General features: G+C 34.3%; 2 protein-coding genes across 13 annotated transcripts in view; one reads left to right on the top strand and one right to left on the bottom strand.

The window, feature by feature from the left end:
* The window catches only part of LOC116168407 (glycogen synthase kinase-3 beta), a 71085-nt gene extending 62378 nt beyond the window's left edge, over positions 1-8707 (top strand). For 4 of the 11 annotated variants that reach the window (XM_031484218.1, XM_031484220.1, XM_031484212.1 and 1 more), the window contains 4 exons: positions 3996-4112; positions 4162-4593; positions 7474-7678; positions 7725-8707. In XM_031484218.1, coding sequence (XP_031340078.1) covers positions 3996-4112; positions 4162-4593; positions 7474-7678; positions 7725-7879 — 909 coding nt within the window. In that variant the 3' untranslated portion in view covers positions 7880-8707. Of the gene's footprint in view, positions 1-3995; positions 4113-4161; positions 4594-7273; positions 7433-7473; positions 7679-7724 lie in introns of those variants that run through there. The other 7 variants (XM_031484221.1, XM_031484213.1, XM_031484222.1 and 4 more) reach the window with 5 other exon arrangements.
* Positions 8708-10400: 1693 nt separating this feature from the next.
* Positions 10401-16566, bottom strand: LOC116168409 (leucine-rich repeat-containing protein 58). Of its 2 annotated transcripts, none has more exons than XM_031484223.1 (4): positions 16004-16565; positions 15742-15958; positions 15501-15690; positions 10401-10655 (listed from the first exon to the last, which is right to left on the bottom strand). In XM_031484223.1, the coding sequence occupies exons 1-4, from the start codon at positions 16489-16491 to the stop codon at positions 10489-10491; spliced, it is 1062 nt and encodes a 353-aa protein (XP_031340083.1). In that variant the 5' UTR covers positions 16492-16565; the 3' UTR covers positions 10401-10488. The 2 variants fall into 2 exon arrangements, 1 of the variants encoding a protein (XP_031340083.1); XR_004144763.1 differs by having other exon boundaries at positions 10573-10655; positions 15298-15690; positions 16004-16566.
* Positions 16567-16967: the final 401 nt, after the last annotated feature.

Raw genomic sequence — 16967 nt, 5'->3', positions numbered from 1 at the left:
ACGGTATCTACCAATCTTGTTATGAAAACATTAAAACGCACTTATTTACGAATTTGGTAATAATTTTGGTTTGGGGGAATGACTGCACAAAAACGTCCTTTTACGATCAGCTTTGTTGGAGAAAGGTAATTTTTGTACATATTTGGGAGGTTCTACCACTTGTGGAAAGAAATAACCACCCTGTAAGTAAATCTACCATGTAGTTTTGCCATTTAAATTTGCAATCATTTTATGATATGGGTAACATATCCTTTTTTTGGCAAAAATAATAAGGTAAAGGCAGTTACTTGCTACAGGAATATTAAAATAAGAGGAGGCAGTATGTTACTGATACTCGCCTACAACACCTTGGTGCCACGTTCGATCCCCAGGTCTGCCAATAAACTATCTTTGGCATTATTTCCTACTTGGTGTTGACTCAGTCTTGTACAAATTGTATTTGGAGTTCCATGGGCTGTAACAGCTTCGATTCTTAATTATAAATGTAATACAAATCTGTTCCATGCAAATGGTTCTCATAGGTCGATTTCTTTAGGAATATTAAAATTCCTTCAAACAAAATTAAACCGGCTTCAATTTCGCGAGAGTAATACTCGAAGTCATGTTGATATTAATTTTGCCCAATTTATGAATTGGGTTGTGTTGTTGGCAAAATGCACCAATTAATTGTCTTTAAATTCCTTGCCGTATGCCGCTGTATACAAGATGGTATTTATCGCACGAGTCCAACGACGTCGCTCAACTTTGAGAAACTTGCTTTTAACTAGGCGTTACTGTAGGCGATTTTAATTACTCGCAATTTGGTTTTAAAAACTTATACTGCTCAGAATTGTTTATGCGAGTAGATTTTTTATCACTAGACAATAAACGACCGTGCTACGAAATAAGGTAACTTCTTTACGGCGCGATTGAAAAATAGCGGCAATATTCTTGTCTAGAATTTGTTCACACAAGATTTTCTCGTGCGTACGTGGACGCAACAAGGCGTCTCCTGGTAATTCGACGCGCGGTCGAGAAACTAGAGAAGTGTCCGCGATTTACCATTTACGCTTTTTTACAACGTAGTATCTCGCCAACGCGCTTATTAATTCGCGCGAAATTAGCCGCGGATAGTCACAATTACGCGAAAATAAAATTCTCACACACAAATACTACGTGCCAACTCACTCCTCTTCATCTGAAAATCCTCCTCTTCATCTGAAAATCCTGTCTCACTAGCGTTTGCTATTATCGAAATGTACACTTTGTTATCGCTCTTATTCCAGACATACTTTTGTTCACATTCGCGGTGAAGCGGTATGTGTAAATTTATTGAACAAAATGCAAATTTGAAAATACTTTTGAAAAAGACTAAGAGACAGAGGTAATAATAGTCCACTGAGGAGCGTCGTGCTTGCCACACTACCTCCCTGGAAATGTTCCTAGTTATGGATGGGTTAATATTTGGCGAAACATTTACTACCTCCCTGGAAATGTTCCTAGTTATGGATGGGTTAATATTTGGCGAAACATTTATTGCTGCCCCTTAAGTAAATGTATAAAAGTATTTCAGAATGTGCCCGGGATCACATACACAGAGTGGAATGTGTTAAGAATGGGTAGTAACACATATTTTTCCTAATTCAAGGGTTAAAAATGTGACGCTTCAGAAGGCCTAAAGTTTACGTTTCTTCTTTAATTTATTCTCTCAAGGCTTTAATTAGGTTTTTGTGTAGACCCTTTCTGATTTTGTTTACAAATTTTGCAACTTTACTTCTGAACAATGGTGCAGGAAAAATTTGGTGTCGTCTAGAATCTTTGAACTTAATGGTAACATTGAAACCAATCTAATTATTAGATTCTGAAATTTAAAAAAACACTTGCATGTATGAAGGAGAAGGCCGGATATACGCATCGATGTAAGAGAGTGCGCATGCGCTCTCTCCATGTGTTAAAAGCAGACAGAAATATTAATTACATTAAGTTTAATTATGGGTAGTCTTGACTCAATTTTTTTAGGCCAACAATTTGCAATGTGTTTGTTTACATATTATCAAGATTGCTATAAAATGTGTAAACAAATGGGCGAAGGTTGACCTTATGTGGGATCTTAGACTATTATACTTTTTGCAAATAAATGGTTAAGGGAACTTGAAATGGTTAAAATTATACAGTGTATTTTATATGGAAGTAGGATGACTGCAAGTTAAACAGTATACAGGGTAGTCCAAAAATATAACATTTCTATTTGTTGCACACTTAACGGACCACACTGTACACTTTTATTATACGGGTTTTGGCTGAAGGAAGCGCTATACTACTCTGGATCTTGGCAGGAATTGATGCAATATTAAGGAGAGTGGGAATGTTATTCTGTTGATTGTGCGTACATTCACTATTTGAGTATGTTGCTATATGTATGAGTACAATCAGGAAATTATATATACGGAAACTTAGTTAATTTGCCCTTGTGACAACCAAAGTGCTGTCTTAAAAATCAGTTCATCTGTGTCATTTGAAAACTGTGTTACGCTTTGATAGTAGTAGTATTATGCTCGATTCGCTTTCATATAAAACATATAAAGTCACTGGTACCAGACAGTCTTGAAAAATTTCGCTCTTACCTTTCTACTTCTGCATCCGTATAATGTGATGCAATTGTTCTCCCTTTGCGTGACCTATTATTTTCGTAAGATAATTGAATTGGACAAAGAACTAAGAAAAAACATTTTTGTATATACACCAACGTGAGAATTACTTCACCATTACCTTTTTTCTTGTAGATCTTGGGTGTTCCCAAATTTTTTTCAAAATTTTTATTTTATGATGGTGCATCCCATAACTAAGCTACAAAGGAATATTGATCGACATAATTTAGTCCTTGAGGGTGATTAAACCTACTGCTATTCTTCACCAGACTACTGTGTACACTTTTTAGGACTTTGAGAGCACATATTTTTATTGGATATTTGTATAGGCTGTCCTTTGCGCAGGATTGGTTGATTGTGGTTGGACTTTTGGTTCTAATTTTCAAAATGCAATTTTAGAGATCCTGTATTTTTTTGTTAAAAAATTTTCAAATACTTAAGTTTCATCCAGATCAAATTTTTTGTACAGTTTCATTTAAGGGTGTTATTTAATGTGCGAATTTCGGAAATATTTTATATAAATGGGATAGGATAAGCATCCGTTTTTGATACAAACAATAAAAAAGAAAATTCAAAATTTTTTCTTTCTCTTAAACGGCCACTTGATCTGTGTTTAATATCTACTCTTGTTTGGAGTTGGAGTAGTAAATACGGTGAATATACAAGAATAAAAACCAGCGACATTTTTTAATTAGAATTTAGATTTATTTCTCTATTATTTTTTATATTTATTTTCTATTACTGATGTAGACGCTCTGACAATTGATATTGATGCACATGCGCGTGAGAGGGATCACATTATTTCCTTTCTTTGAATCGAATGCATCTCCAAATTGTCCTTAAATGGTCCCAGTATGTCTTATATGAAAGTGGAAACAGTTAATATTCGAAATTATCTCTTATCATCGGCCATTATACATTGTGCCTTTTTCAACAACTACAAGTATTTTAAATGTGTAGCGTGCCGAAGTACCATGTGATATGAGCATATTCTTAGGCACATTGGAGCAGGTATGGACGTGCTTGTGTCCTAACTCCATATTTAGCGGCTACCCCTTGCTATGCTGTAAAATCTTTGCTTAGAGCTTTAGTTGAAGACTAAATTATTTCTATTTTTCTAAAGAAAAATTCATACCTCGAAAACGTAGACTCCTAGAAACACACGCTAATGTCTTTTGTTTTTTTTTATTAATAACAATAATACTTTTGTATAGGCACTTGTACAGTGGCCGTAATTTAAATAGTGTAGAGAAGGGCTTCTCTGGTTTGAGAAGACCGACTCTCTATCTACTAATTTAGAAAAATTAGGGCTTAACGCGAAACTGTGGCATAATAAAATGTACTAAACTGAATTTTTTATTTCCTTAGAAAGATGAGGTGTACCTGAACTTGGTGCTAGAATACATCCCAGAAACGGTTTACAAGGTGGCAAGGCATTATAGTAAATTGAAGCAAACTATACCAATCAGCTTTATTAAGGTTAAGGTATTGTTTTGGGACGTATGCGAAAGGCTAATTTTCTTTTCTTTTACAGTTATACATGTATCAATTGTTTCGATCACTGGCTTACATACATTCGTTAGGTATTTGTCATCGGGACATCAAACCCCAAAATTTACTTTTAGATCCCGTAACGGGAGTATTAAAACTGTGCGATTTCGGAAGCGCTAAACATTTAGTTAAAGGCGAACCGAACGTTTCGTATATATGTAGTCGTTATTATAGAGCGCCCGAACTTATATTCGGAGCCATAGATTATACGACTAAAATCGACGTTTGGAGCGCCGGATGTGTGTTAGCCGAACTGCTGCTCGGCCAACCGATATTTCCCGGAGATTCCGGCGTCGATCAACTAGTTGAAATTATTAAAGTCCTCGGTACTCCGACAAGGGAGCAAATACGGGAGATGAATCCTAATTATACTGAATTTAAATTTCCTCAAATCAAATCCCATCCGTGGCAGCAGGTAAGTGTTTTTTTATTTTGTGTGCTTGTACGGCGTGAATTTTTGTGAGGTCGATGTTACTCGTCGCATTTATAAACATGCTTACACCTCATTTCACTTTAATCAAACCAATAACACTCATTTACAATTGTCTCAGTTCATTTTTTTCTATGTTATATGTTCACCCACCTGTCACTGTAGCAGTTACATTTAAAATATTCGGAATTTGAACCCAAATTGGAAATACTCGTCCAATAAAAAAAAGTGTTAAAACAAGATATCGAGATGCGGTTTTTGCAAGCTTGTTTAGGCATCATTTAGCTACTTTTTCATTTAAGAAAATCATATCAAAGCATTTCATTTGTTGGAGAAAATTAACCATTTCTGTCAGAATGTCGAAAAAAACCCTCTAACGGCGACATGTGAAACTAACAAAACACAAATATTAATATTTGTAGCACTGTTCAACTAGTCCAAGTTTGTTAAAATTGGTTCCGCCGTTGCGAAGATGCAAGGTGTTTTTTACAAAACCTTTGAATACCCCCCGCCACGTTATTTTTAGAGATACAGCAAAAATTCTCAAATAAAAAAGGTTCAGATTATTCTTAACTTAAAGACCAGAGGCCTATTTTATAATGCAGCTTTGCAACTTTTCACTTGTCACTTTGCATTTGCATAATTTTAAAGTGCAAAGATATCTGTTTCATAAAATATTGTAGTAAACGTAGCTGGCGTGTGTTATTCATCTCTACTTTACATATTTCGAGTGTTATCACGTGTCAAAATACTTTTATGGACCAAAATATTATCTGAAAAATGCAAAATGCATTATGAAATAGGCCCCAGTTGTTTTTTTGTTGGGTTAATATAGCGGAATTCCAGAAACTTCACTTTTTTAGATTCAAGAGTGTAGTTACGCCTTCTATCGGCTATTTCAGAAACTTCAAACTATTTTCCAGGTTTTTCTCTTTTAGTAATAACTTTTTTGCCACAAGCCACACAAGGAGAAAACTTTAAATACAAAAGTTGTGGGGTTTATTATGAATCTCCAGAAAATGTAAAGTAAAAAATACAAATTTGGAAAATGTTTAATGGAACGCCCTGTATATTTTTCAAAGATTGAATTGATCTTTTCTTTTTGATTTAAAAAAGATTAATGTGTAGACATTTGCTTTGGTGGCGTTTGAAATAACATCCCGAGTTTTTTATTAGCAATATTATGCGTAAATTAGCTAAAAACTACACAAAATGTATTGTAATCATATCCAACATTTGAGTACATTTTGTTTATTGAATAAATATATTAAAAAGTAAAGTTGGTCTAGGTTATTTTCAGGATAAAAATAATATATTAATTAATAACATAATATTTGGCATTTGTTTTGTCATGGCAACTGCGATTTGGTAAACCAATTTGAGAATATACTATAATTGCAAATATTTTAAAAATGGCTAATACAAATGTCAACAAATTATATATTTTTGAAATTAAAAAGAAAACAAGTATTCCATTTTTTTAAAATATACAAATAAAAATATATAATTTCCATTAAAAATGTACCAAATTTGCATTTTTTAGTAACTCTGCGTGTTTACTTTACATCTTGGCAATTTATGATAAACCCCACAACTTTTGTATTGAAAATTTCTTACAATGAACGCGCTACGCACTGTCTATATATACAGAATAACCCTGTACTTCAGGTTCAAAATTTCAAAAAAGTTTATCAGGGTCTTCATATTATTCCAAATTCGAAAACTATTTTGACAAACACAATTTTATCTTTATCAGCGCCGTGTAGACATTAGTAAACCCGTATGGTACTCAACATGGGTCCATCTAATTGTAAAAAATTGTAAAACTGCGGAACAAAAAATTACACAACCATTGTGTCTCAAGCACACTAAAATCATCACATTAGAAACTCATATTCAACCTCCTTTTTTGCTGCACATTATGGTATTTTGAAAGATTATACAGGGTGTAACAATTAAGTAAATTTTAAAAAAATTTGTATGTCTTTTATGATATTGTAAAAAATCTCTTCCAGAAATTTCCAATTCAATATGGTGCACCGTTTTTAAATAATAAACGTGTAAAAACACTCTGGTATTTGGAGTTTTCCAGAATGAAAGTTAACACATCCAAAATTTTTGTAAATTTGAAAAAAATAATTAACTGCAATTCTTGGTAAGATCACAAAAATCTCGACAGTCATTAAATTGGGACGATGCACTCTTTATGTACTTAGGAATAAGGAACAACAGTTTTTCCATATGACTGAATTCTATCATCAAGATTAAAAACAAGTTACGTCACGACCTGGACAACGTATACACAAATCAAATATGCCTATAGGCATTTTTTTGGCTTTAGAAGAAAGAAGAAAGATACATTATGTGATTGGAAGGGGGGGGGGGGGGAGCTTAACTCCCAAGGGGAACATTTTACACCTAAAACCTTACTTAAAAAAGTGTTTCTCTCTACCACCTGATCTACACCCCATACCATAGTGGCAGTTTATCTAAAGGGAGGTTGTTAGGTGTCCGCAAATACTTCAAATAAGACGATCCGAAAATGCTAAGTATAATATATATCATTTTTTTGTCTCTCACTCATAACATACTAACAAGTGTTGAATATCTTGGATGCCTATTGCAGTACCGCTTCCAAAATACTCAATGGGACGTCTATTTGCAGTTATTGCTGACGCGAATGTCGCTACCCAAATGCACCACAGAACATCAGAGAATTCGTGTAAGTGAATGTTGGAGTAATCAATTCCACTTTCTGTTATTATCCATTAACACTATTTGTCGTGTGGGTGTGAGCTTTTTTTTTTAAGTTATAAGTATTTTTTTCTGAATAATGCAGGTGATGCACGTATGTGTGTAAACTAGAAAGTGATCTGTCAACAGGTTTTCCGCGCGCGTACGCCGCCCGAGGCGATCGAACTAGTCGCTCGTTTGCTGGAATACACTCCTTCGTCGCGTATCAGTCCGCTACAGGCCTGCGCGCATCAATTTTTTAACGAACTGAGAGAGCCGAACACCCTTCTGCCGAATGGAAATAAGCTACCTCCACTTTTTAACTTTACAGAGCAAGGTACGTACGATAATAGTTTTCACGAGTTATTGAGGTTGTTTTGCAGAGTTAAGCATCCAACCTAACCTAAATTCCATTTTAATGCCTCGGGGGAATTCGGAAACTGCAAATAGTCCACAGGACGGTGGCGCATCAGGTACTGCAGATACTAACGAATCGCCGACGGCCCCATCGCAAGGTACCGCATCGGGTGTAGCATAAATAGTGTAATATCTTGCTTTAGGGTAAGTGGCTTTGTTCTTCTCCCTCGGAAGAATGAAGTGCATTTGACTTATTTTAAAGCTAACATTGTATTTTAGTAAAAACGATCTATGTCAGATTGTTATTGGGACAGCTGTACTATAGATTAATATATAGTGCATTGTACAGAATATTTGTTTATAGTTGGCATTTATATATAATGCCTTGTTTTTAAAGTATCATTTTAAATGTGCGAATAATTATGTCAAAAAATTATCCTTCTTTTAATTTTCAGTGTTGCAAAATTTGGTCTCGAGTTATGTATAGGTAATTTCTGTTATTATTAACACTATAGTTTCTTTTTTGTTATATTTTATCGCTATATATTTTTAAATTTTCATTTTTAATATTTTACGAATTCACAAACTACTTCTAATTGACCACGTTTTTCGACACTGTATAGTTTATTCAACTGGTAATTGTGTTATCTTGTTAGTGCTGTCTATTATTTATTTTATATAATTTTAGACGGAATATAACTTATTAAATTAAGTCTTTTATTGATTGATTTGCAATCTTTTTAATGCGACATTAAATTTTACGATAATTTTATTTGACTTGTAAACAATTTTTTTTTGCAAATACAGACTTACCTGGCCCAAAGGGAAAAAAAGATAGATGAATCCTAAACAGACAGACGTAACTCTGTTGAATTTTATTCAGTGTATTTAATTAGATAGAATAACTACCCTATGTGTGATTTGACACAATAAAGTGAGTGTTTCAATAACATGGAACTTAACCTAAAATACAGTTCGCTTGTGCTTTAGAAGCGGAGTGACAAAAAAAGGCGTAGTTTCGATCGTAAGTTTCGCTTTCTACATGCATTGCATGCAAATTAACGGTCTTACAATAAAAAAAAAAATTATTTGCAGCCTCTTGCCTCTTATATAGTGACGTTAAACTTAGTTTGGAATAGGTATTTATATTCGTAATGTAATGTGGTTTTCATACCATCGATGCATGTGTTGAAGGTGTTCTTCATATTCTCATTCGTTTAGTAACTAGAATCTTTATCTCTACTTCACTTCATATGAAAAATAGTATAAAGTTCCTATAATGGGGAACTTAAAGTGTATATGCTTTCAGTCACATCACCAGCTATACATATAGGGTTCTACAGAGTGTCCCATTAAAAATTCATTCCCATACATATGGCAAACAAACAATATTATTTAGACAGGACACCCTGTACAATCAAAAGATCCTAAGTAGAAGTTTATAGTTTATGCCAAAGATTTTGTTTTATTCATATTAATTGGCATGAGGTTCAGGTGTGGAGGCATAAGGTAGGGTTTTGCTTTGATTAGACTATTTCATCAGCGTGCACTAAGGTTATGTGTCTTTGAAAAAATAATAGTTGAGATATGAGAAGAATTTGGTAGTTTCTGATCTAATTTAAGTTCTCCATTATTTACTAATTAACCGGGGATCAAGACCTTTTGGTTCGGATAGCTTCTAGATATTTTAATGTTGGTAGAGGATGTGACGGGAGCTGAATGGTGAAAAGGCTTGATTACATCCTCGATATTTTGTCAACATGGTCATAATTTAATTAGTACTATGAAGATGTCTTCAATCTCAAACGGTATGCTTAATTAGAAGATTTAGTTGAGAGACTTTTTGTGATCATTGTAGATAGAAGAAAATGTATTTTTGCAACATATCAAATAGATTAAGTTTCATTAATAAAATCTGGTTTATTGAACCCAATTTTTGTTAACAGCGATAAGCCAGGATTTCATTGTTGTAAAACTTCTCGGCCGTTTCGTTAAAAACTTGACCATGTGAAATTTAATATCAAAACTAAATCCACAAAATTTGCATTCTATGAATGCCATAGACATAATTCCCTTTTTTTTTGTTTTGTTATTAAATGGGCGAATTTTAGGAATATCGTTAATTTTATGCCGATTTGCGTTGTTGCGTTCATTTGTATATAGGTTGAAAGTGGAAACCCTGAAATGTTTAAATATATAGAGGCACCACAGACATAGTACATTTAGACGGTTAACAAAATTACTGAAATCCTGCACAATGTATGCTACGTTCGTAATATTAAAAGTACGCTGTGTAGCGGACAACCAAATGTATTCCTAAATTTTATTAATTAATAAGTTGTAATTGTAATGATGCTTAGAGATGACATATGTAATTAATTATTTATGTAGACTAAATTAAAATTATTGTAAATTTGTATATACGCCTCGTCCTGTATCAAGCTGATTTAAGATTATCGCAGTACCGTTAATATTAGTTGGGCAATATCTTTGGTTGTTCCATATTGTAGCCTTTAAAACACATAGAAAAGTATAGAGTTCCAAATCACGATGTAATTTGTTGCTAGATCAAAACTGCAAATAAATAATCTTAGTGCAAGTTTTAAATATTATAATTGTCAGGTTCTTCTTTTTCAGATCGATGTTTTCTGCTGTAAATATCTTTTGCTTATTGTATGTTAATTAATTGACAATGCAATATATAAATATTTAAAATATAATTCAAATATACAACAATTTTTATTATAAAGGAAATGTTCCTTCCTCCCTACAATTTGTCTACTAATTCGATTAACCTAATAACACTTTCTTCACCATGTAGCTGCGATTCGGCCTCACAACTTCTTCACTGTCTTTAATGCACTTTGACGAACATAAGTACTGCAATAACGGAATGCGATATTTTCCACAGAAATCCACGAATTTTATGTGTTCTACACGATTGTCGAAAAATACGCCTGGAAATAAAATTCGCATTAGAGCAATGTAGTTCAAACCCAAGTACTTTTGTGGGAAATGATTGATAAAGGACCTTGCTCCGATGGTTTAAAAGTTACAAAAAGCTTGTTTTTGGATTAGAAGTATGTGGTACATAAATGCACAACCACTGGAAATTACTCTCAGATTGTCTGGTTTTTTGCTACAAACTGTGCCGATATGTTTATGAGTGAAATTTGACTTATCTTGCAACTGATTATAGATGGCGTTATCCTGGGTCAAGTACAGTATAGGGTCAAGTTACTACACGTGAGTAAAACAAGTGGTTTTGTTTTTGAGACAGGGTTGGTTATATAATCGTATCAATTCTGATATTTGAGTTATCCTGTATTCAATAAATCATTTAGATATAGCAGACACGTTTGGCCTGTATAGTTACATCAGACTATTCTCCTTTGGTTACATCAAAGAGTTTCGTTGTATACTCTTTGGTTACATTCACTGATGGGATTAAGGACTTGGATAGGTACGACAATTTATGGATGATTTTGTATAATAAAGGGATATGATTAGTTTAATGTACTTTTGAAGAGCTGCAGCTGGTAACTGTGTATGTAAATTCTACATTTGAGTTATTCAGGGGCGGACTGTATAAAATTCTGTTTTTCTGTAAGTGTTTTACAATGAATTTATTATTTATGTCGTATTTTGAAAGTGCTGAAACACAGTTATAGGCGACGCGCCTCGTTTGAATTATGTATATTTTGTTACTTTTAATTCTCAGCTGCAATTAAAAAAACCTATATTCTATAATTAATTTTCGAGAAAGGAATACTTTAAAATGAAGTTGTGTTGTTTTTAATTTATTAGTTTAATTTCACTAGTTTGTGCTGAAAAAAACGATATTCTCTTGTTAGTTATGTGAAAGCATTTAAAAGATCTTTAAACAAATTTAAGTAAATCTACATCGTTAAAAATTATTTATTGTGGTGTGCATCTATTGAGGTCTAACAGGACCATTCTTTATAATGGAAAGCACTATTTTAAATTTTTTTGTGAGATTATTAAAGAATGAACTTTTATTGATATGACAAGTATTTTCCCCAATTTGAGTTTGTCTCATAAAATTTGAATCTTTTTGTTACTTGCTTGCTTATTTGTTATATGAATTTTGTCCGTTAATTGGATACTCATCTGTTGGGCAAAATATACATTATTATTATTAGTTTTCAATTTTTTACATAGTAAAGACGGAAAATTGCGAAAATAAAACCCGCATCTTTTTGAATAATCTGCGATGCCATGGAATTTTGTAAAACAAAAAGATGTCAAGTTGTCAATTAGCAGCTGGATTTTATGATCGACTTGGGTACTGTCTTGCAGTTAATGGTGACTTATTCGAACATTTACTGTCAATTGTTGTATTAGCAAACCGTTTTTAGTAATTTGGTCTTTCTTTATGTTGAATTCGCTGTTCTAAATATAAAACTTTTTGATAGAATTTGATTTGTTTTATAGCAGACATTCCATGGCATGACGGATATTGTAGTTTTTGTATTATAAAATTCCATGGCATCACAGATTATTGAAAAAGATGCAGGTTTTATTTTTCCAATTTTCTGTCTTCATTATGTAAAAAATTGGAAACTAACGCGGTTGATTGACGTAAAAAATTTTTGTCTATAAAAAACCTTAACACATTTTTGCTCTAAAATAATTTGGGGAGCCAATAATGGCATGTTATGAATTTTACATTGAAATCCCTATGATGCGCGACGCAAGTCACCACCCTGTATACCAAACGGTATAGTGAATAAGTATATTTTTTATTTTGTACCTAATTTAAATTTAAACGAAATTAGGCGCGCGATTTGATGTTTCGGATTCACGGGGAAATCATTTTAATCTATCTATCTATTGATTTGAAGATATGATTCAGTGAACGTATCAATTTTGATTTTGATGGGAAACTTGGCGCTTTTGTCTGAGCACAACTTTCCCAATTTTTCTTGTCATAAGAAATACTTCTAGAACAAAAACGGGCTTTAGTGGGCGATTCTAAATAAAATGCTGTTGCTGTTGTATGCAAAATGGTAGCCGAAGTGCACACGGCGAGCGCCGTTGTCGAAGTGAGCGCGGATGTGGGTCTTCTGGCTGGTGTTGCGTGGTGCGAGGTCGAACTGGTTGTTTCTTGAAGCGCCGTTCAAACAAGAATTGCGTTTGCAGAATTCGGAGCTCTGCTTTTAAACGTTTGAGCCAGGGACGCTACGCTCTCATCGGGTGGCCGTTTTGACCAATGAGAGTGCAACAAGTGTTAGTTTGCTGCCGGATGCACAAGCGGCGCGTCGCCACACGGGCTACCGGGTGTTTACGGGGAATAAACAGCCAAACCTCCTGTAAGCGTAAGCCGTCTTTTACATCACACAAGGAACCTTATCTCGCACCTCCTCGACACTGGGCGATGGTGTGCGGTCGACAGAAAATGCAATGTACAAGCAATTGAGATTACACTTCAATCGCGCTACGGTACGAACTTTTAAATGTGAGTTGAGAGGGGATTAAACGCCATTCTTTACTGGTACGTAATATTTTTTTGAGTGTCTACAGACTGCACGGAACTGGTGGAGCCGTGGATGGACAAACAACTAAAAAAATGTCATTTCGCATTATGAATTTTGGTAACTAATTCATAGAGGTTTTTTGCGTGGTCATCCAACGAAGGGCAGCTGCAGGGTAACTTTTCGAACGAAAATCAAATAACTTCTTGAAATAGGTACGTATAATTGATGCCATTGGGTTAGGTAGTACCATTGAGTAATGAAATAGCACTCAATGATACCTACTGGCTACTACATATGAAGTTCTATGGTTATTGCGAAAACCTTCTATCACCTTCCACGATTTCGTGGCATTTCCTATTTAGTATTTCAAATTCTGTAGACCAAACACCTTATTTTATCTTCAATAAAACGATGTAAGCACGCTAACCATTTGCTCTTTATAACGAGGTCATATTGATAACTTGATCCCTAATTATTTGCATAATCTTGATTACATAATGAAGGTACCATATCTGCCATTTTTGCGTATCAGAGGTCCGCTATTTTGGGGAAGGAATTTTGAAAACATTTCTATAAAATTCGAAAAATAGGTAGGTACATATTGAAAGGTAGGTATATATATGGTATAGAAGAATACACCACAACCTAAAGATTATATGGTAAACTGATACTGGTACTCTTGCTTGGGAGTGTAGTCGGGACAGTGTTTCGTCGATTGCTAGAGTACCTCCTTACCGACTTATGTTGGTATCCACTGGCTTTAAAAATCGAGTCCAAAATGTAAAATAATTAGGAGAGAAAATATTTCAATATAAAAAAATTACCATTGAAATCCCTTAGGTGCGTAGACCGTATAGTTCTACAGCTAGGTACACCCTGTATGCTTTATCAGGTTGCGAAATATATGTACATTTAGTGCGGTATCAAAACAAATGCCATTTGAAAAGAAACATGGCAGACACGTAAAAGAAATATTAAGTGTTGCGTTGGCCTGCGGACAGTTTGATTTCAACCGCCGGGAAAGGCGGACGCTCTCTCGAGTTTAGTGACGCTTTTGTGTGCTTATTGCCAGGTTAAGCTTCAATTTCTTGTATAATTAGTTATTGGTGACATTGGTTGTTACCACTCGCACGTTAGTCTGTCGTTAGTAGGTGAGGTTGCATTGGTGTAAAAAATGACTCCCCACTTTTTTTAGGGAAATATACATTTTGAACTATCATGAATCCGAATCAAACAAAATGTCGATTATGTCGGTCCGTCTGTACTCTCATTTCCGGCTAAATAGCTGAACCGATTTGAACCAGATTTGGTACACAACTTCTTAGACATAAAAGGAAACCCTTAAAAAGCTTTTGGGCAAAATCGCGCATGCACAAGTATGTGAAACTCATTTCCGGCTAAACAGCTGAACTGATTGAAACCAAATTTGGTACACGTATTCTAAGTGTGGAGTAACATTTTAGGAGCGCTTCCAAAATAATTCGTGAGGTTTAAAAAAAAATTAGAAATTAAACAGTTCAGTAAACTCTCAAAATAAAAGAAGTATGGTACCTATGCATTAGTAAGGTATCAAGAAGATACTATACAAAATACAGAAAAATGTTTCCAAAATGTTCTTGAATTTTCAACAAACATTTTAAGAAAGCTTCCAGAAAACAATGCAACAGTTTTTTGAAGATTTCTTCAAGTTTGAAAAACGAGTTCAGGATTTAAAAAATAGAGTTTAAGCATAGGGCTTGAGGTATATGTATAGTAATCGTTGAATAAAAAAATTTATAATTGTTTATATAAATTAAATTAATTAAATTAAATAAAATTTATAATTTTTTATTCAATGATGAGGCCATTAGTCCCATTGCCCCCATACGATACCCCCTAAGAGAGATAGTTCAATGCAAATACGCGATAGTATTTCCAACACGCCAGAGTGCATGATATTCGATTTCAAATTACGCAATATTGTGCACATCTGCAATGTCATTCCAAATTAACATTCTGAACTAATCTCAAAGCCAAAGGTGAAATACGTGGTGCAATAGTGCATTGCTTTGAACTAGTTCGTTATCATTTGCGATAAAGCTAAATCAAGAATAGTTTTTACCATTTAGCATCTATTCCCATGTCCATGCGGGAATTTTCTTTTATGTGCCACGGGTTTGCTAGACCAATCCAATCGTATTTGGACAAAAATAGAAAACGATTTAACCAAATCTAGTGACGTCAATTACCGTTTTAAACAAAAAGGACGGTACTTGGCGCACATCTCATTGCGCTAAAAAGGAAAAGAAGAAAAATTAACGTTACCTTTACATTGAGGATTAACGCATCGATGAGCGTGTTCTAGATAAGATATTAACGTTTGAGGAATATCCCCAGGTTTGACCTCAATCCCATAAATTTTGATAGTACGGCCAGCTAGTTCTAGTAAACTTCCTGGGTCATGCATCATGTCACTGACAAACCGCACTACCAACGGATTGTCTCGCAAACTTAACTGCAATAAGATCAATGATTCTCCACATTAGGTACTCAAAAAGCGATTTACCTCGTTCAGATTTTTAAGTCCGACAATTTCAGGCGGTAACGCCTTCAGCAAATTTTTATGCAAGAGAAGAGACTTTAGGTGTTTTAATCTTGCGATACTTGGTGGTAACGTGTCTATTCGATTGTCGCAAAGAACTAGAGCTTGAAGATTAACTAATTCGCCCACCGTTTCCGGTACGTCCACTAACCAATTTCCTCCCATGCACAGAACGTTCAAACTAGAATTGTTTGGTTAGTGCATGATCTAAAAGTTCCTCATTTACCTTTTCAATTTTTTTATTTTTCTGGGTATCGCCGTTATTTGGTTCGAGCCCAAATATAAATACTTTAGGTTGGGAAAATCGAGAAGCTGTTCCGGAAATGCACTAAACGCGTTTCCACTGAGATTCACTTCTCTCACTTTGGCGTTTATTGTGAACGTTTTCGGCAGCGATTTGTTTGAAAGATGATTATTTTTCGCGACGAAGGTCGTGATGGATGTGTGCTTGAAGATGTCCGGCAGTACGCTAAGTCCACTATAACTTACGTCCAACGTTTTTAAATTAACGAACTTAAATAAATTGAACGGTAGCGTTTCGAGATGATTGTGATTTAAAATTATAGTTTCGATTTCTTCTGCAGTCCTTTTTTCGTCATTTACAAATACTTCCAGGTTGTCTTCGAGAGTTTCCATTTCTAATAGCTGGTGGGTAAAATCCAAAACCTTGTTCAAAGATTCGGAGTCACTGTCCGATGATGTATAATTTTCCATTTTCTTTTATAGCACTGCTTGCAGACTTCTATCTACAACAGACGCTGGGGAACTGACTTTTATCTTGGGGGTATGAAGTTTAATTACACTAATAAGTAAATAACTGATAAGCGCATGTTAGTTCAAAGACCATTTCTAGTACGATAACTATAAAATGTAAGTCCATTCAATCGAAATAGATGGTTCATTTAATAAAGGCGATCTGAATTGCGGTGTAAATTAATTAGAACTTGAAGAAATCTTCCTTACTTGAAATCATGCCTCTAATAAAGGCGCACCTTTTTATGACTGAGAGCATATTTGAAAGTACCGTCAACAGAAATTGTGAAATGGTAATTTCATAAGATTGTAAGAAAGCATAGGTTCCCAAACGAAATCTTTATTAACTAGGTCAAGATCAGATTTCTAAAGTAATTTTTGAAAACCTGTAACGAGTGGACACAATTATTTATTTATTTGTGCTCGTTTCAGCCACG

This window comes from Photinus pyralis, unplaced genomic scaffold (assembly GCF_008802855.1).
Source record: "Photinus pyralis isolate 1611_PpyrPB1 unplaced genomic scaffold, Ppyr1.3 Ppyr1.4_LG4, whole genome shotgun sequence".
Taxonomy (NCBI): Eukaryota; Metazoa; Arthropoda; class Insecta; order Coleoptera; family Lampyridae; genus Photinus; species Photinus pyralis.
The sequence above is the reverse complement of the archived record's forward strand: the minus strand, read 5'-3'. Positions and strand labels throughout refer to the sequence as shown.

What these genes read in the sequence shown, in the direction of transcription:
- LOC116168409 (XM_031484223.1), bottom strand. Translation starts at nt 16,491, where the DNA reads ATGGAAAATTATACATCATCGGACAGTGACTCCGAATCTTTGAACAAG. An exon ending in AAAATAAAAAAATTGAAAAG is followed by an intron (nt 15,959 to 16,003) that starts GTAAATGAGGAA and finishes AAACAATTCTAG; the next exon opens with TTTGAACGTTCTGTGCATGG. An exon ending in GACTTAAAAATCTGAACGAG is followed by an intron (nt 15,691 to 15,741) that starts GTAAATCGCTTT and finishes ATCTTATTGCAG; the next exon opens with TTAAGTTTGCGAGACAATCC.